General features: G+C 47.5%; 3 protein-coding genes across 5 annotated transcripts; 1 reads left to right on the top strand and 2 right to left on the bottom strand.

The window, feature by feature from the left end:
* Window positions 1–8,532: 8,532 nt before the first annotated feature.
* On the top strand, window positions 8,533–9,238 carry LOC124692463 (dof zinc finger protein DOF1.5-like). Its single transcript, XM_047225851.1, has one exon. It carries the CDS (start codon window positions 8,558–8,560, stop codon window positions 9,008–9,010), a length of 453 nt encoding a protein of 150 aa, XP_047081807.1. The 5' UTR covers window positions 8,533–8,557; the 3' UTR covers window positions 9,011–9,238.
* A 924-nt stretch (window positions 9,239–10,162) lies between these two features.
* On the bottom strand, window positions 10,163–13,821 carry LOC124692461 (protein CONSERVED ONLY IN THE GREEN LINEAGE 160, chloroplastic). Of its 3 annotated transcripts, XR_006999514.1 has the most exons (10): window positions 13,447–13,821; window positions 13,285–13,331; window positions 13,080–13,185; window positions 12,883–12,981; window positions 12,337–12,426; window positions 12,087–12,178; window positions 11,820–11,912; window positions 10,770–10,838; window positions 10,440–10,664; window positions 10,163–10,221 (listed from the first exon to the last, which is right to left on the bottom strand). XR_006999514.1 is itself a non-coding variant. In XM_047225849.1 (9 exons), the coding sequence occupies exons 1-9, from the start codon at window positions 13,804–13,806 to the stop codon at window positions 10,529–10,531; spliced, it is 1,092 nt and encodes a 363-aa protein (XP_047081805.1). In that variant the 5' UTR covers window positions 13,807–13,821; the 3' UTR covers window positions 10,250–10,528. The 3 variants fall into 3 exon arrangements, 2 of the variants coding, with proteins under 2 accessions (XP_047081805.1, XP_047081806.1); XM_047225849.1 differs by lacking the exon at window positions 10,163–10,221 and having other exon boundaries at window positions 10,250–10,664; XM_047225850.1 differs by lacking the exon at window positions 10,163–10,221 and having other exon boundaries at window positions 10,250–10,664; window positions 12,883–12,983; window positions 13,088–13,185.
* Window positions 13,822–14,192: 371 nt separating this feature from the next.
* LOC124692460 lies at window positions 14,193–17,785 on the bottom strand. Its single transcript, XM_047225848.1, has 9 exons — window positions 17,701–17,785; window positions 17,128–17,622; window positions 16,873–16,959; window positions 16,166–16,324; window positions 16,035–16,094; window positions 15,157–15,230; window positions 14,915–15,011; window positions 14,724–14,825; window positions 14,193–14,637 (listed from the first exon to the last, which is right to left on the bottom strand). The coding sequence occupies exons 2-9, from the start codon at window positions 17,617–17,619 to the stop codon at window positions 14,575–14,577; spliced, it is 1,134 nt and encodes a 377-aa protein (XP_047081804.1). The 5' UTR covers window positions 17,620–17,622; window positions 17,701–17,785; the 3' UTR covers window positions 14,193–14,574.
* Window positions 17,786–19,157: the final 1,372 nt, after the last annotated feature.

Raw genomic sequence — 19,157 nt, 5'->3', positions numbered from 1 at the left:
TCTAATGTGGACGTGCACTAAACCGTGCACGAGATAAACTCTAACTTCTAAATCGATACATAATTTATTCTACTAAGATACACGGGCTAACTAGCCCAACTTCTCCGTGCGAGGCCGCTTCATAGATCTTTCATATGTAATCTTCCAAGCCCATCTTGATCGCGGCCCACCTCCGATTTAGCCAAAATCTGGTGATAACACATGCCCCCTGGTTTTGGTAATGATAATTTCAAAACCACTCGCTTTTTCCCCGGAGGGGTCGTATCACGGCGGAAGCGAGAACTGTCGCAGCATGCCTCATCATGACGACTTGCCTTCAACTTCTCTGCACGATTTGACAGTTTTGGCACCATGTCCTCGAGAACTGCTCGGAAATTAAAAACCCCCACCTCCTTTTATTTAGCCGCAACGAACAGTTCTCTTCTTTTCCCCTTCCGCAGTGGCACTCCAAAAAACCCTCCTCTGCAACCATGTCCTCCTCCTCTTCCTCTTCTTCTTCGTCGGATCCTTCCCACGTGTCCTCTCCAATCCGAGAGTCGACGCCCTCGTGGGGAACGCAAGCGGCGTACGACATCCTTGCCCCGACAAAGTGGGACAAAGAGGACCATGACTCCTCCGTCTGGTCCGAGGATGACAAATCCCAAACCGACGGGGAGAGCGACCTCCGCTTCCTTGCTGGCGAGGAAGCGGTGGTGGAGAGCGAAGACGACCGCCTCTCCTGGGCGGACTTCACCACCTCCGAGGAGGTGAAGGAAGAGGGAGAGGAGGAGGAGGATGAAGACAGCTCCTCCGACGAGCCGCCGGCCAAACGCCGCCACCTCTGGCCCGGGAATTTCAGCGACGTCGATAGTGACGACGACGCCGACGAAGAAGACGAAGACGACGAGGGTCCTATCGGCGGCCGCTGGAGCAGCGACGACGAACCGGCGGGGAGCAGCACCGGCGGTGGCGATGACGGCGACGACGACGACGACGAGGGCAGCAGCGGCCCCTAGATAGGGTCTTAGCATAGGACTAGCAATAGCAGATGGGGCAATGTATCCCCCTAGTCTTCTCTTTTGAGGGCAATCAGCTCTTCTCTGTAAGAAATCTGGCTCATTAATGAAGAAATTCCCCAATTCGATTTTGCCGATTCCATTTATGATAATTTAGCCGATTGTATCCCCCCCTGATTCTGCCGATTGCCACACTAGACCATGCCCAACAAGCCGATGGCACCACATCGGCCTCCCACACTAGATTTCGAGATAGATCCATCCAGACCCAAACTCCTTGCCGCACAAGTCCAAGCCTTATTCGCGCGAATCCACAGATCTCATTCAAGATGACATGTTGGACCTAGCGGCAAAACTCCTGAAATAATGTCAGGTCTCCTTTTCCTTATTCTCCCCGAACTCTGCTCGTTCAGCTCCGACAGCTTCGCTCTACAATAAACACCGTCTTTTGAACGAGCCGACACGAAGAGCGGGCCCACTTTGACAGAGTTGGTTAGACCTCGAGGGCGAGCTGCCCCCCGAGCCTTTAGCCAAGGCGAGGGTAAAGGATGGATCATCACCGTTGAGATTTCGGGGCGGGCTCAACCTTGTCCAAGAGAGCTATCCCGCAGGGCCACCAGCCGATCACCTCCCTTCCGTTGAGGGTCCATACAGCCGATCCAGCAAGTTATGATAATTTTGCAATATAAACACCGTTCTTCAGGTAACTTGCGGTGCAGAGCTCGGCCGATCCCAACGAGATCGGCTCCCCGGAGCAGAGACCTTCAAGGTGAGCTGCCCCCCGGGCCTTCAAGGTGAGAATAGCAGCGAGCTGATCACGTCAATCATCCTTGGTTTCTAACTCACAACGCCGTATCAACCGATCTAGAACAAATCGGCTTTTTTAGAATGAGGGAATTCCAGGACGAGCCGCCCTCCCCCGAGTTTCTTTAGTCCAAACCTTGCACCCTACTGATCAGATCAGCTCATCATCTTCGGCAGGCTGAAGCAACTTCCAGTAAGAACGTCTTTGTATTTCTGACGCCCTCCAGACTCTTGGAGGGAACTACCCCCTCTGCTCTTAAGTCGATGCCTGCTGCATCGGCTATACCTGAAATTTTTCGAAAATTTTTTATTTTTTTCGGCCGACTTGTATATCGGCCCCCACGCTCCAATACCCATCAACAGAAGATGAAATGGTTCTGTTGCATACTCTCGTATTTTATCTATCTGGGTGCCCCCCCGAGCCGATTCTGTCAAGAGAATTGAGGGTATCGGCTCTGTTGGATAACATGTTGAACCCAGGCAGAATGGTGGGTGAGGATATTCACGGCCGATTACTGGAATCGGCCTCCACGTTGTTTGCCCAGTGAAGGTCTTGTAATGCTCCTTCACAGATCCCTGGGGCCGATCACAAGGATCAGCCTCGCCGACTTGCACATTGCTTGGCTTCAACTATATGGTCAGGCCAGTGGATAAAACTAGCTTAACCCTTCCCTTCGTTACATCGATGCGCTCGCAGCCGTCCAATTTGATGCACGAGAGGGGTTCTTGGCCTGCCGCTTCCCATGCATTCATGCCGGCCGTTGAGACTTCAGCCGAGTCGTCGGCTTGGACGACCTCCACCTCATCACCATCCCATCGTATTATGCATTGGTGCATCGTGGAGGGAATGCAGCGATTGGCGTGGATCCAATCTCTTCCCGGCAAAACAGACATAGCTGCTCGTGCTATCAACGATAAAGAACGCCGTAGGGATGGTTTTTCTTCCTACGGTCAGATCCACGTTCAGAACTCCCTGTGCTTCAGACGCTTGGCCGTTGAAATCGCTCAACGTTACGTTGGTCTTGATTAGATCCGAACTCGAGCGTCCCAGCCGACGTAGCATAGAGTATGGCATGATGTTAACTGCCGCTCCGGTGTCTACCGAGCATCCTGTTTACGGGCCTCCCATCAATATACCCTCGTAAGTACGGGGCCTTCGGATGCCCGTAGCTCCTGTCTCGTGGCTTCTCAAAGATAACCGGCCGTGGGCCGCAATCAAGTTGTGCCACGGAGGTCTCGTCTAACCACTGGGGCATTGAACTCCGAAGGGAGGATGAACACCATATTTGTGCCGGCCGATGTTTCATCATCGGCTTTTCTCTGTTTGGGGCGCCACTCTTTTCTTTGTGGCTGACCTTCCTCGTCCGGGGTTCGCAGGATTTTGGCGGCCAAATCAGGCCGTGCTTTCCTTAGCGTGCGCAGGTATAATCTTTCAGTTTCTTCCAACTCACGCGGACGCTGGACTTTTTGCTCCTGGGAACGGCCGAGCCCATCGGGGCACCATCCGGGCTGATGATATTTGTATTCTTCGCCACCGTCCTCCGGCTCCTCGAGCCCTTCCATCCGAGGGGACTCAGCACGCTTGTTCCAATGCGGGAAAGGCCCTAGCCGGCTGAACACAGACACGCTAGCGGCACCCTTCTTCCTTTGTTTGCATTCCGGGCAGTCCTCGATTGTTGGCAATCGGCTCATCCCTGAGTTCCAGCAATGTTTGAAGAACGGGCATTCCCAGTGCTTATCCATGTCACTCCGTCCCCTTGGCCTCCCTTCGGCGTGACGACCGTACCCGTTGTTGCTTCTACCATGTTGGCGGTACCTTCCGACCTCGGCATCAGACCAGACATTCCCCTCATCGTCAGCGTCGTAGCGCCGACGTCGGTCTTGGTGTTGCTCGTATTTGCCGAGAGGGTGCTTGGAGTGTGGGCGTTGATACCGCATGCTTCTTATTCCCTCCCTTGCCAGGTACCGCATGTCCTCACCTCGGGGTTGGCCGCGCGGATCGGCCCCTTCTTCATCCTTGCCACGGGAGTGGCTGCTTTGTTTCCTCTTTGCCGTGGTAGCTTGCGGCTCTTGCCACATTGACACCAAAGGAACACTTTGGCCGATTTATGGGGTGGCTGAGATCCACCGTGTCGACACCGGGCCCCGGGCGTGGGTTCGTACCAAGCCCGATATCGTGCGGCCGGGTCTTCTCAGCGGAGCCGATGAGTTTGGCTCCAAGGGTTGCCTTGATCCCGTCATGTTCCCTTCTGAGCTCCTTGGGTAGATCCCCATGCTTCAGAGACTTGGTGCGCTCCTTCAACGGGGTGGAGAGATCTCTCTCCTCAAGCGCGCCTTCGGGCGTGGAGCCCCTCCCCCTGACGCCATGGGGGTGGGTTCGGTGGGAGGAGCCGAAGAGTGCGGCTTCGAGGATGGCTTTGATCTCGTCGCAGGTGACTGGCGTGCCGTCCGCCATCTCAGATGTAGATGGCGATGTGGTCGATGTAGAGGATTGTCCCACCGGGCGTGCCGGAATGTGTTGATCGCCAAAACCCACCGGCGGGCGGCGGCCTTGTCAACACTCTGTAGAGCCGGGGGAGCCTAGAGCTGCGGCTGGCTGAGACCCCTCCGAGCGACGGCCCGCAATGCTCTTCCGGTCACACGCGGCGTTGCGAAGTGCAAGGGCGTGCCACCTGACCTATACCTGGTCGGGAAGGTGATGAGATTGCCTCGCTTAGTTTCTGCAGGGCATACATGTAAACGTTAAATACGAGCCTCGATCGGCTCTCAGGTTATCCTGTGGATCGGCTCAAAGAGCCGATCCACCCATGATCCGTACGGGGTGTACGAATACTTGGTGGTCCTGCTTGATCAAGATGAAGCTAATGAGATCTACGACGATTTAGGGTTTTCACCACATAATCGGATCATCCTACTCCGAGGTTGGGCCGGATGGCCACGCACGGTGCTCGTAAGCCGATCCTAAACGAGGCCAAAAAACCAACATGGAGTTGATCCTAGGAACATCCCGTTTAGGACTTGCGAACGCCACCCTACGTGCCACGGGATCCTCCCCCCTTTGTAAGGCCAAACTATTGCGGATATTAAACTAATCCTTGTAGAACAAGGAGCAATCGTAACGGATCAGATCTACTAAATAAAGATCAAGCGGGGTGCCGCCCCCACACCTGAGATAGGCGTGAGGACGGCTAGATATGCAAGGGTTGCACTACGTAAGCATGCTTAAACGAAGAACAATGCTAACCCTAACACATCTAATGATAACTACGTTGCTCGCCATCAAAAGCGCTTCGATACGAGCAACGCATGAACAACGTGGGGCTTGTGCTGCCTAGATCGCAAGATGCGATCTAGGCAGCATGTCGCTTACCCGATAGAAACCCTCGAGACGAAGGAGTTGGCGATGCGCCGAGATTGGTTTGTTTTTGGGGTTGAACGTGAGTTGTTGTTTATTCCATAAACCCTAGGTACATATTTATAGTCCAGGGGACTTTCTAATGTGGACGTGCACTAAACCGTGCACGAGATAAACTCTAACTTCTAAATCGATACATAATTTATTCTACTAAGATACACGGGCTAACTAGCCCAACTTCTCCGTGCGAGGCCGCTTCATAGATCTTTCATATGTAATCTTCCAAGCCCATCTTGATCGCGGCCCACCTCCTGATTTAGCCAAAATCTGGTGATAACAAAAACGAAACCCTCGGCTCCACCTCTTATATAAAGGGGGAGTCGAGGGACGAGGAGATCATCGAATCATTGTCTGCAAACCCTAGTTTTCGTAATCGTCGAGCACTTTTCGGCTGAAACCTTCGAGATCTACTTGCCCTCTACTTCTAACTAAACCCTAGCCTACAATCCATAGGCATTGACAAGTTTATCCCTTGTCAGCGGCGGACGACAAGGCGGCGGCAAGGAAGAAGTCCAGGGCGCTGGCGCGGGCGGCGCGTCATCGTCCGTTCACCGACGACGACGACGAAGACGCCATTTCTTCCAGTTTCAACTCCTCGACGGGTGCGTCGTCCTCTAGTTCCGACGAGGAGGTGACAAGCAAGAGGCGCAGGAGTTTTTGCGACGAGGCAGGGCCTTCTAACAAGAAGGCCGAAAATTAGTTTTAGTTTATATGTTTTTAAATTTGTTCTTCTTTGTATGTTAAATATGTTTGAATCTATTCGATTGAAATATCCGATTAATTGTTTAGGCTATAATCTATTCGATTGGAGCAACATGACATCATTGAGTATTACTTTTTCGCGTTTAAACTTGCTCATTCAACAAAAATGAAAAGAAGTAGCACCAAAAAATACACTTACATGTCCAAAATGCGTCGGACCGCTGGAGGTAGCCCCTGACGCAAACGAACATTTCGCCTCTAGCGGTCATTTTGACGTCCGCCAGGCGACGCAAACGGACGCCAGCGGATAATTTAAACGTCCGAAATGCGTCGCGCCGTTAGAGATGCCCTTACCCCGGCCGACGCGTCACTTCAACTTGGATTTGGTCCAATCCTTGTGGATCTAAATACGACGGGGCATGTAGATCGCCTGACAGACAGATACACCCAGCGGTAGCTTCGTCCGTTGCACTTGCCCGTGCCTAACTTAATTTTGTTGTACTGTGTTGCACTACTAATAGAAGAACCTTGTGAAACAGGCTTTTGTCATTTTGGTAGGCCAGAAGAATTGCACCATCTGGAAAGCATCGTCAGGACGTGCTTGAGCTAAGATGAGGGTGAGCGTGGCCATATAATTGTGTTCTTGTCACGCTCGAGGAAGATGCACCGTATCTGGCTCTCTGCCGCCGCGCCGCACACGTATAAGCCCGCCCGCCCAAATCCCCAATCTTTTGCAGCGTATGAAGAAACGTCACGCGCAAAACAAAAAGGGAATCTAAGTCAACGACGGCAAAGCAAAGTGCTCTTTGCTTGGATCGAGGCTCAAATTGGACACTTTTTGCTCCATCGGTAGAGTGTGCTGCGTTCAACATGAGGAACGGATCACCACGGAAACCATTGAAAAGTCAACACGACAGACAGGCAGAATATATATGCTATAGTATACAAAAAAGATGTGGCCAAAGTCAACAGGAATGGAAGGCGATAAAGGCATGGAAAGTTGCACCCCTTTGCTACTTCGAACAGTCTCACGCTTGCACATGATGCCGCAATTCCCACACGATTTTTTTTTAGTGTGCATCACCACTGACCATGCATGGCCCATACCTCCATCCTATCCTGCTGTCCAAAATTAACTAACTGATTCGCAATATTACTTCTCGCTGGTCTAAAAAATCCAATTTTTTTGCTAGTTAGCTGAGAATTGCTCCGTCAAGTTCTATACTATCTGGTGATCTTTGAGATTAATGCACCGTGAGTTACAGGTTAGGTTTAGTTGCAAGTAGGGTCGCGACTGAAAAAAAGAAGTATGCTGCATACCATCACATCTGCTTCGTGATCAACGCTATCTATGAGTTTTAATATGAGTTGCAATTATGATTCGTGCTAGTCATTGGATGCAATATAACTTACTCCGTATAACCATGACCCGATAGCTCAAAGCTAAATTAATTCTCATTCAGCTAAGAATTAGTCACACTAAAAATATAATATGAGTATATTTATCATAGTGAGTAGAAAGGTTGAAAATATCCGAGGAGAGAGAGACAGGGAGAGAGAGGGAGAGAGGGTCATCACCCATGTCACACAAAGAAGTCGGGTATATTAATTAAAGTGAGTAAAGTAAGGGGAGGAAGACCACCGCCGCCTCCTCTATATAGGGGGGACTTTCCTATCCACCACTACATCCTCCGCCCCGACTTGCCCCGTCTCGCTTTGTCCTCCGTGGCGAATTAGTCATGAGTTGCGGTATGAGTTACAACAATGATCCAATGATATCACCTCCTCCTCCAAACATACTTTCTCCATGCTATATTAATATGGCAACCGCACGATACAACCAGGAGTCTCGGAATGAAAGAAAATGTTGTGGCAGCAGCAAACACACGTCCAAAAGAAATTGCACCCTTCGGAGTGCCACCACACTCCCAACACCGTACCATCACGCACCAAGCAACACCTTTGAGAAGGAAAGCGACCACGCTGCCCGGACCAAATGGTCCTAGAGTTTTCCTCGGCACATAGAGGGAAGTGGGTGAAGGGTAGCCAATATGCTCTCCAAGAAGGAATGGTACCATCCGCGGGTGGCACCGTGTCGGTGTCGGGCGAGCCGACAAGGATTTAACCTGAAAACCCCTATCCACAACCCCCGAGCGATCTGTCACACCGGAGCCCTACGAGGACTCGGCCTCGACACCAGCAAACTCGCCACACGTGAACATACGCCACTACGGTCACGAAGCCTCCATCATCGTCTCACTGTGGTTAATTACCGTCACGAGTCTTGCAAGGTAGAGGCGAAAAGTAGCTTGAATCGGGGCCGACGGTATCGTGGCCGCGTGGGGGAACTACCTCCACCTCCATTGATGTCACCTGACTCCGAAAACTAAATTAATTCTCATACAAAATAATACGAGTATATTTATCATAATTAGTAGAAATGTTGAAAATATCCAGATAGGAGAGAGAGTGAGACAGAGAGGGGGCCATCACCATGTCACGCAAAGAAGTCAGGTATATTAAGCAAAGTGAGTAAAGCAAGGGGGATGACCACCGCCGCCTCCTCTATATAGGGCGACTTTCTTACCCACCACCACCTCCTCCGCCCCGCCCGACCCGCCTCGCCTCCGCCTCCGCCTCCATGGCGAACCTCCCCACCCAGACCCAGGCCACCGCCGCAGACACCTCCGGATTCAAGCTCTTCGGCCAGGTCATCCAGCCCGACGCCCACCACGCCTCCGCCTCCACCTCCACGGAAGAGAGCACCCCGCCTCCGCCGGCTCCTCCTCCTCCCCAGCCGACGACGCCCGTGCAGGCGCAGGCGGCGGCCGGGGGCGAGCCGCTGCCGTGCCCGAGGTGCGGGAGCAGGGAGACCAAGTTCTGCTACTTCAACAACTACAACGTGCGGCAGCCGCGCCACCTCTGCCGCGCCTGCCGCCGCTACTGGACGGCCGGCGGCGCGCTCCGCCGCGTCGCCTCCGCGTCCCCCAGCCGCCGCAGGCCCCGGCCCAGCGCCCGATCGGTCGCCGCCGCGGCCGCCTCCGCCTCCGCCTCCGAAGAAGCCGCGGCGGAGAGCGTTGACTCGCGGTCGTAGGCGTGCTGGAACGCTCCGCTGCTTCCGGGAACGGGCCAAACGCGTCAGAGACCACCACCACTTTTCCGCTTTTTGGCTCTCTTTTCTTTTCTTTCATTTGGGTAGTTATTATTGAGAAGATAGGTTCCATTTCGATACCATTTTAGGATTCTTTTTGGTGGCCGCAAGGATGCCGCCACGGCCAGCATCGAAAGAGATATGAATGAAAGAAACAAAAATGCTTGGGTACTTTGCTAGTTCAAATGAATGTACTGTACTACTTCCTTGCTTGTGAGCCGTGGCAAATGGCAATGATGATGATCCTGAGGAGTGTGTTTGAATTTATTGAAACCTCCAATCTTCTCCTTTTCGCTACTACCCCATGTTTCGTCTCTGCGCTGCAGCATTCAGTTATGAGATGCAGTGGCCATTCAATGGGGATCACGTGGAACGGATGACGCTCTTGACTCAGTTGCTGTAGATGCCGCAGCTTAAATGGAATGTGTACTCCTACGTGGTTGGTGGGTGTTTTTGTTAAATGTCAAATGGACAATGGCGCCAGCACAGGGCCAAGGGAATCTAGCAGTATTGTGTACACACAAACAAGAAAAACAAAAGGAGGCATCTACCTGAGGAGGTATCGCATTATTCCAGAAAAAAAGGTAACTTGGTCAACTCCTCCTTTTAGCTATTCCTGGCAGTGAGCTAGTGGTGACATTGTGCCATTTTTGTTTAGCATATTCATATTCATGACATGTATTTCTAAACAAGCCCTCCACCACTGCTGCATTTGTCAGGCAGCACATGGTGCGCAATGTATTAAATTCTCACATGTATATCCACATACCGCGATCCAGTTTGGCATTTAAACAGATTCAATGGAGATATACAACATGTTCAGAACATTTCCTTCCCGAGCTAGTATATTGATGTATTTATTATTTACAGCCTTTACTGATCGGAGTCCTCATCTCCTTATAAAATAATCAAATGAGTCATACAATTCGGTGGTCAATGCATTAAAAGTTTGGATGTGTACAGTTTACAGAACTATTCATGATCTACGTGTAATTCTGGGATAAATTTCACCGCACACCTATTTGCTAACTTCCCAGACTTTTTCATGGAATGCTTTTCATCAGTCGATATTTTCAGACAGTAGCCTCAACCTGCATGTGCATCATATGTACTTGACAGGATCTCCGGATTAGACTCTTCTAAGACCTAACGACCTGTGAAATCACAACAGTTGGGACATAATTAAACACAAACGAGCTACATCATTTCAAAACGTGTAAAATCAAGCATACCTACAGCAATGCCGCTGTAACGACAGGATGAGAACATATTCTTTAATACTTGTCACAACCACGCTCATGGCAGAATTATGTTTGACGTGACATGGGCATGTAATGTGCTATCGTGCAGAAGAAAGGATAAAGCTTGTCACCTTAATATATTGGTGAATGGTGACCAATCTTCCCTCAGAGCAACAACAACCTTCTCCCTTCATTTTTTTTCTATCAACCATAACAGTGTTCAAACTTCACGGTTTCCAACATCAGGTATAGATTCCTGAATTGCTTGAGTAAACATAGCAATCTTGTAGGTGAAAAACCCAACAAGCATGGGTATCAACTCAAGGTGCATGAAGCCATAATCTGGAACTAATATCCTGCATCAGAACAGCAAGGACAAACATGTAAGAAAAATATTTTGTGTGCTCAACATAATATGAATATTTCGATAGCAAACGTTTGTTAAGAATTGATCCACTTACGCATTCCATCGATTATACATCATCACAAGAACCATTGGAATAAGCAATCTTGGCTGTGCAGCCGCGCCCCTGTAGGAATGCCAGGAAATTTTTAGATATTGTTTATTGCAAGCAAACTATAGAAGCTACCTACTATTTTCTGAACGCGAACAGTCTTTTGTATGTATGTTTCAGGTAGCCAATATAAGTGACAGGTATGATATGCAGGTATAGTGAACGGAATATCCACTTAATAATTCATACTCAGGGAGCTGAAACTCAGAGAAGGATATTCAGATGATGAAGAGCATCAGTTTATTTTGGTTCAGCCCCAAGACTCTAACAGAAGTGAGATTAGTAATGTAAAGAGTTCCGACAGAAGGTCTTGAACATGAATAGACTTCGGATCATGAATAATGAGCTGCCAAGGACCTTATACTTGGAAACAGAACAATGTTTGGACAGGCCAGCCAAAGTCTGGTGTAACTCAATACTGGAGTGGTTTGTCTGAATTCCGAAAAACATGTATAGAAGTTATGAGCAATAAACCCAACTTTGGAAAGATCTTCAAATGATAAAAATACATATGCTTACAGGTTTGTCTAGCTGTCAGAATGTCAGCTTAAGACTAGAAGAGTCGATTTTGACAACAACAGAGTACAATCTATATAATAAGATGACAAACTAGGTTTAGCACAGTATATAATTGGAAACAGAACAATGTTTGGACAGCCTGCCAAAGTCTAGTCCCTGGCGTAACTCAAGACTAGAGTGGTTTGTCTGAATTCCGAAGAACATTTATAGAAGTTTTGTGCAATAAACCCGAGTTTGGAAATATCTTCAAATGATAAAAATACATATGCTTGCAGGTTTGTCTAGCTGTCAGAAAATCAGCTTATGAGACTAGAAGAGTCAATTTTGACATCATAGACTACAATCTATAGAATGAGATGACAAACTAGGTTTAGCACAGTGTACCTGTGTCAAACTAAACAAAGTATGCACACCTAGTAACCGCTATCGAGTGTCAAAGCCAAAGTAAATATGTAAGAGAAACAGCTAGAAACATACTTGGCAGCTGCTTTAGTTCCACCCGCTAGAGAATCCACACTGGTTCCAAGCATACGGAGATACACCACAGATCCAATCAGCCCTACACCAAAGCTGGAGAATAAATGATATTAGTGCGAGGAGCAAACTAGTCCCACCAAGCGGTATAAAGAAGGCCAACTTCAAAGTTTGTCTAGACATAAATAGCCACAAGTGCTTAGAATTTCAGATACACAAATGACCCAGCTTATAAGCGAAGCACTAAGCAAAAGTGGAAACAAATCGTACCTCGCAGCAATTTCAGGAGTGTATGACACATAAGCAGAAACCAAACCGACGCCACCAATACCTAAAGTAAGCAACTGCAAATTTTCTTTCAACTGCGAACCAAAAACTCCCTCAATGTCAATAATACACTTAACAGAAATGGGTGCGTATTTCATTCTTGAATAACACCTGGACCATGAAAACTTAACAACACCAAATATAACAGTTCATGTGAGTACTGGATCCTGATTGTGACTTGGAAGAGATATACCTTTAGATACTGTTCTCTGGCCTCAGCTGACGAAACCTTAGGGTCTACTTTCTGCTGTACCTTTTGCTGTGACTCCCTTAATATGACATCCTAAAAGGGGGCAAAAATTAAGAAGTATATACACCATCACATGTATGTTGTAAATGTGAACGTGGTGAGAATTTTGTTAGAGGTGTCTCAAGATGTAGACACTGAAGGGTATTTAGAGATTATTAACAACATGTCAGTCATAAGAGTTACAACAACCAGGGATTTGGTTACCGGGCGGGATTTCTGGTTACCGGGCGGGAACCGGACTTCCCGACCCCCCTCGGGAAACCGGTATACCGGCCAAGAAATCCCGAATTTTTTGACTTTTTCTGAAATTTTTGAATTTTAACAAAATTCCTCTGTAAATTGTCCTGCCGAGGAATTTGAATTCAAATTTTGATTTTCGAATTCGTCCGGTAACCGGTCGGGATTTTCCGGTTACCGCGGTAACCGGCAATCCCGACCCCCCTCGGGATTTTTTTTCATTCGGGACCCAAAACCTTGACAACAACTTACAATGCCACCGGTGGTTGCCCTTGTCGCTCGATCCCATTGCTCCTGCTCCCGTCGAGTCGGGGCTAGCTTCCATCTAACATAAGTGGATCTGTTGACGACCTACATCCGATTTCCAAGAACCCAACTCATTGACATCCCCAAGAGGCAAGAGAACAAGGCTACATTGTGAGTGAGGGCAAGGGATTTGATCAAATAACCTCAGGGACAGGGCCAGTGGATAGACCACGCCGGGCAGCGTTGACCTGGGTCTTCAAGATTGACTTGGTTGGCGCCAGAAGCTCCTTGCTCAGATCAACATCCACACTACAATGCACAACCTACATCACTGCTATATTCTCGCGAAACGGTTGTTGAGGCACCAAGTGATGAACAAGCGAGGTGACATGAGATGAGAGTAGTAACCTGTCAAGGCTCATTGCGCGGTTGAAGCTTAGAAAGCCCTCCTCCGGCTGCACGAACGAATTGCTTGGTTAGAAACTTACAACAACAGCCAGCACAGCAGAAAATTTCAGGCCGGTTCAATCAGTCACTGAACGAACTGCTCTGGGTTGGGGATGGCCTTACCTGCTTGACGCGGGCGATGGTGGCGGGCGTGTCGGTGCCGCCGTTGGCGATGACGCGCTCCATGTGGGGCATGAAGTTCTTGTTCCAGATGAAGTCGTCCTTGTTGCCCACGGGGTCGCGGTCCTCCTTCCCCATCCAGTACTTGCGCGGCTTCACGGTCGTCGGCCCGCCGCCGTACGAACCTGGCTCCATCCCCGTCGACCACTTCTCCGGCTTCTTCTTCGGCAGTATTATCTTCACCGGCCTCCGCTCCGCCGTCTGGTCCCCCGCTGCTGGTGCCGCCGCCTCTCCCGATGCTGCTGAGGCGCGGAGCGGGCGCACGGCCGCGGCGCGGCTGGCGCCGACGGCGAGCAGCGACATGGCAGCCGGGCGCGCGCGAAATATCTCGGTGGGGAGTGGAGAGGAGAGACAGTGATCCGGAATTGGGACGGGTGAACGGGAGAGAGGCGTCGTGTGGTGTGGTAGCGCGGCGAGTCCCCTCTGCAGCTCTGCTAGTTATCACGATTTTTGCCAGAAAAAATATCTACTCCATGCCAGTTTGGAACTATTTGCGCCAAGTTATACTGATTTTCCTCGTCAGTGCCTTTTACTCTCAGGTGTATGTAGGACAAGGTTGCAGCTGACAGTAAACGAAATTCAGAACAAATTACTGGTTCAAAGTTCAAACTTATAATTATGAGGCATGACAGTGTACGAAACAAATTACTGAAGAAAACCAACATAGAACCAGGTCGGATGCTTCCAACTGAAGAACTACAAAACAAGATGGATCTCCAGAACCGATGGATTAAAAGTCTGTAACAGAATAAGCCTCTCACCTCTCTCTGATTATATACATAACAGGGTCACACAATGGAACACATGGCATGGAAATCTAAGCCATATCATACATCGCCCCCTACACAAAAAATTGCAGCAAAAAAGGGAACACAAGACTTATGATGCCCTGTTTCTCACAGCCAACCAGAGAGAGGGATGCTACGCAACGTTCAAATACTATCTGTTCAGAGAGAGCCACCCAGCATAGTGTGACACAACATTACGAAGTTGTTTCCGCACTGTGGCACCAGGAAATGCTTCCTAATCTATTCTTCATGCTATCCTGACAACAGTCGGAGCGCCGTCTAGTCAGAATACATTGGATTTGCACACTGGGCATGAAGTCTTCATCCTAAGCCACGTGTCGATGCACTGTGGAAGAAAATCAGACAAAGAAAGGATGTTAAAATGGAGATTTAGGACCTGGAACAGTTCCGCTACATAGATTCCATGTGTACCTCTTTGTGAAATTTGTGAGCGCACGGGAGATGCCGGACGAAAGCACCCTCAGCAGGGCAATCGAGGCATACAGGACAGAGCTCATCGCAGCAACTTCCTCCCTGACAATGGAAAGTGGGGAGGCAAATTAGCTCTTCCAAACACAAAAAATACTGCAAATTCAACTTTGAGTAAGAAACTTAATACAGACCTCAACTACAGATAGTGGTAGGCTGTCAATTTCGCTGTCAGAAGCTCCTTTGTGATGGTTGTTGTCATCAAGTGCTATGAGATTCTCATAATCATCACTAAATATGTGCGACAAACACGAAACTAATTAGTCTGAAACTGAGAATAGATATGCATGAAAAAGGAAGCAAAAAATGGATGGAAATAGCTCATCGAACATTGCATTGCCTGGAAGAAAATATGATTAAAACAGTTTGCACTTACTCATCGGATTCTAGAGCTAATGTGTCCTCACAGCTTTCAAGGGCTTCATGGAGTGAGTCCAGTATGGCCATTCTCTACATTTTTCAAAACAAAAAAAATTATGATCATTTCAGGGTTACATGCTATGCCAGCAAAGATGGTGGTGCGCATTAAGTAAGGCAGGCACATCGGGAGACATGTTAGTTCAGGTATACATGTTGAATATGTTACAAGGTATCCCCATTAAGGGTACAATGAGTTGATAATTGTCGTTGCCTACTAATTGTGTGCCTTCCAGAATTAGTTAACTGTTAGTTTGTCCAGCTAGTAGTTGAGCTCCGGATAAGAATAATGAGCTGATTAGTTGATCGGTATCTACATGTAATCCAGAAAACAACCAAAGAATAAGCTTTCCTAATATCTGGCACTTCTTCTCAGACGCACTCACTCCTCCAATCCCCTCTTTCCTTACACTGAATGAAGCCCATAACATGATTGTTGCCACATCAACACTAAAATATATATTACACGGACTATTAGGGGAAATTTGACCTCTTTTGTTGACGTGGCTTGATCAGATAAGGGTTGGAAAGATTTTTTTGCTTTAGTGCACCACCCCAGGAAAAAATTAAGTACTCAAAACATGTCATTTATTATTAATTACTGGGAGACAAATTGTATGTGCGTTGATTAATCAAATGTATTGTTGGGGTAAATGGGACTGGGAGCATGCATACTTCTGTTGTTAAAACCAGTAAAAAGAAAGAAGCATGAATATTGAGGTTTTCAAAGGCTGCTTGTACATGATAAGTGAACAAGAGGGACAAGTAGGCAACTATAGAAAGGCCCCTCGATATTCCAAAGTAGGATGATGTTTTGAATACAGGGTAAAGACTAACCATATCTATATCCATTTTTTCCTGTCCGAAGCATCCTTTGGTCAACTGAGAGATAATCATCTGAGAAAGAGCAAGTGTCAGTGCACGGATAAGTGAAGCTAAAAAATAATAATCTTATTAAGGAGTCCCACATTTTGTTGCTCCAATTCTGGTCCGTTGGAGTTTCTTGGCAACCACCTTCTGTTTGACATTGGGGCCGCATTGTGACTAGATGTCCATGAAGTAGAACTTTGAACCGGCGAGCGCGAGCCATAAGAATACAAGTGCGCCATGGAACGGTCCCTCTGGCTCTGAGGACAACAGTACACTTCTTATTTTCTTAGAAAAGAAATGATGTGGATGCAGATAAATGTGGAAAGGAATCAACAGAAGGAATGGCATAGCCAATAGGTGGCAACAGGGAAATACACAATTATGAAGTTGAAATACAAGTCAAGAACACAGAAGTAAAGAGCTCAAGACTAAGAGCACAGGCGGTAATTATGTTTAAACTTGTTCTAATACACACAGTTTATGTTTAGTTCTGAGTATTGTGTCAAGTTAAGTTCCCCAGCAACATCTTCTAAGTGCTTACGGCTTACAGACAGATATGATGTCCTGCTAATTTTGTTGAATTTCAGCTACCTGATTTGCAAAGTGCTGAAGCTCCATCAATGAAACAGAGAAGGTACATACGGTTTCCCCAAACTTAACCGAGGGCAATGAGGATCGTCATATCAGGTCATAAGTCATAACTGTAACCATATCTCTATCCACAAAAGATGACAACATGATTGTTGCAACAGTTTTAAGTAAGCAATCCCCACAACAGATGCATCAAGCCACCGAGGCAACTTACAGAACTAGATTGGCCCTCTCGGGCAGCAATTCTGGCACGCGCAGCTTCGACTTCAGCTTGCAATCTCCAGGCTAGATTTGCATCAACCTGCAAGATGTCAGCAAGACAGCAACCAGTGAGCTGTTAAGTACACTTGCATCAGCAGTGAATCATCAGAAGCCGATAACATACAGGTAGAAGAAACTGCTACAAGCCTGCACTTATGTTTAGAAGGACACAACAGGATTAAGAAATAATTACTGTAAGAGAAACAACCTCTTGTGAGCCAGATTGCTCCTCGTTAAACTGCTCCTGAAGCTTGAGGGCGAGCACCTCGTCCGACTCAATTTGCCTGGCCTTCAACTGGTTCGCATCAGGAAGTGGGAAATGGAGGCCCTTGATCCTGGACAGCCACGCGCTACTGTCTTCCCTGAGAAAATCAGGAATGTCCATAGAGCTCGGTCCAGGCATCGCGACCGCATCTTTGTTGTTTGGTCGTTCTTCCTTTCTCCCTGCACTCCATGAATCCCACCAAGGTTCCGAGTTAGTGAGCGGAGGAGCTCCTGCTTCCCACGCGCTCCCCCCCTCGTCCAACTTCTCCTTGTCTTTCCTCGCCAGTCGGCTTGTGTGCTCAGGAATTCTCGCGCAGGAGCTCCCGGGGCCGCGGGATGGATCTGCTGCCTCCCAGGCAGGACGCTTCCGGTCAGGCGAGTGCACGCACGCCTCCTCCTCCGAGTCTGACGACACCAAATCCACCACCTCCACCATTTCCTGCATAAAAAACTGGGTCAGCACACCAGGACAGCATCTCACAACTCATCTTCAGACCAAAATAGGCAACTTCCTCCCAGTTTCTGGGATCGGTACGAACAAGCGGAAGAAACTGTCGGCGTGGGGTAGAAATTCAAGATTTGACTGATCTCGCTCCTCAACAAATCAAACATTACGCGCAAACAATCTGAAGGAGGGAAACAAGAACAGGGGGAGAGAAGGGAGAAATCATCCGGATTCAGGCATACCTGCTGCAGATGAACCAAGGGAGAGGGAAGCGGAAATGCTCTAGGGCTAGAGCTCGAATCCAGCGGGTGGGGGAAGAGGAGGCGGAGGCGTCTAGGAGGAGGGCGTGGTTCCTGGCTTTCTTGATTTTGGTTTTCGGGCAGACGAGGAGCTCGGTGCGCGGTGAATAGAGGTGTCTGGCCCGAAATAGAAAGCTTTTATACTTTTGCTTCCCTTGTGACCTCTGTCCACTTTGGAAGTATTGACTGCTCTCCCTTGTGACCGATCTGCTCCCAATATATTTGAAATTACTCTCCTTTGTAGGGTTGATTTACTTTTTTTATATATATATATATATATATATATATATATATATATCTATATATATATATATATATCTATATATATATATATATATATACTTGGTTAAAGTTTGTAAAGGTAGTTTTGACCAAACTTGTATATGAAATAATTTGAACTGGGGGAACTAGAAATGAAGACATTTTTAAAGTGGAAGTGGAACTACATATACTTTTCATTCCCTTGTGACCTTTTGTCTGCTTTTCCTTTTGTCTGTTGTTCTTCCAACGTTTCAAATTACTTTGTGTATTAGTTTTAGTTTAAAAAGTTTGGTGCCATATTTCAAGTGCAATTAAGCGGATTAACAGTTTTTTTAGTGAAGGGTCTGACTTTATTGATAAAACTTACTAACTCCGTCCCAAAAAATAAAGCGCACGCGTATCCCAAGACGAATTTTGACCATAAAAATTGAGTGACACAATCTTGATTATATTATATGTAATTAGTATCGTTGGATTTGTATTGAAAAGCATTTTCTAATGATGCTAATTTCATACAAATAATTTTTATATATTTAAAGTAATTCTTGGTCAAACAAAAAGCACGTAAAACGAGGCGTCCTCTTTTTACGTGCTTTTTGTTTGACCAAAAAATACTTTAAATATATAAAGATTGTTTGTATGAAATTAGCATCATTAGACAAGTGCTATTTCATATATGTAATCAAACGGTGCTTAATTACATATAATAAAATTATAATTTTATCGCGTCAATTTTTACAGGTACAAATATCGAACCTCGAAAATACGCATGCGCATTATCATCCTAAAATCATAGTATAAGTTTGGATCTAGTATCAAAGAATATCCATTTTAGATTTGCTGGCTCTAGTATCAAAGAAGATCCATTTTAGATTTGCTGGCTCTAGTAGCAGTATCAAAGAAGATCCATTTTAGATTTGCTGGCTCTAGTAGCAGTATCAAAGAAGATCCATTTCAGATTTGTTGCAC

This window comes from Lolium rigidum, chromosome 2, assembly GCF_022539505.1.
Source record: "Lolium rigidum isolate FL_2022 chromosome 2, APGP_CSIRO_Lrig_0.1, whole genome shotgun sequence".
Taxonomy (NCBI): domain Eukaryota; kingdom Viridiplantae; phylum Streptophyta; class Magnoliopsida; order Poales; family Poaceae; genus Lolium; species Lolium rigidum.
The sequence above is the reverse complement of the archived record's forward strand: the minus strand, read 5'-3'. Positions and strand labels throughout refer to the sequence as shown.

What these genes read in the sequence shown, in the direction of transcription:
- LOC124692463 (XM_047225851.1), top strand. Translation starts at nt 8,558, where the DNA reads ATGGCGAACCTCCCCACCCAGACCCAGGCCACCGCCGCAGACACCTCC.
- LOC124692460 (XM_047225848.1), bottom strand. Translation starts at nt 17,619, where the DNA reads ATGGTGGAGGTGGTGGATTTGGTGTCGTCAGACTCGGAGGAGGAGGCG. An exon ending in TTAGCTCTAGAATCCGATGA is followed by an intron (nt 15,012 to 15,156) that starts GTAAGTGCAAAC and finishes GCACATATTTAG; the next exon opens with TGATGATTATGAGAATCTCA. An exon ending in CTCACAAATTTCACAAAGAG is followed by an intron (nt 14,638 to 14,723) that starts GTACACATGGAA and finishes TTTCTTCCACAG; the next exon opens with TGCATCGACACGTGGCTTAG.
- LOC124692461 (XM_047225849.1), bottom strand. Translation starts at nt 13,806, where the DNA reads ATGTCGCTGCTCGCCGTCGGCGCCAGCCGCGCCGCGGCCGTGCGCCCG. An exon ending in CCATCGCCCGCGTCAAGCAG is followed by an intron (nt 13,332 to 13,446) that starts GTAAGGCCATCC and finishes TCGTTCGTGCAG; the next exon opens with CCGGAGGAGGGCTTTCTAAG. An exon ending in ACTCCTGAAATTGCTGCGAG is followed by an intron (nt 11,913 to 12,086) that starts GTACGATTTGTT and finishes TTTATTCTCCAG; the next exon opens with CTTTGGTGTAGGGCTGATTG.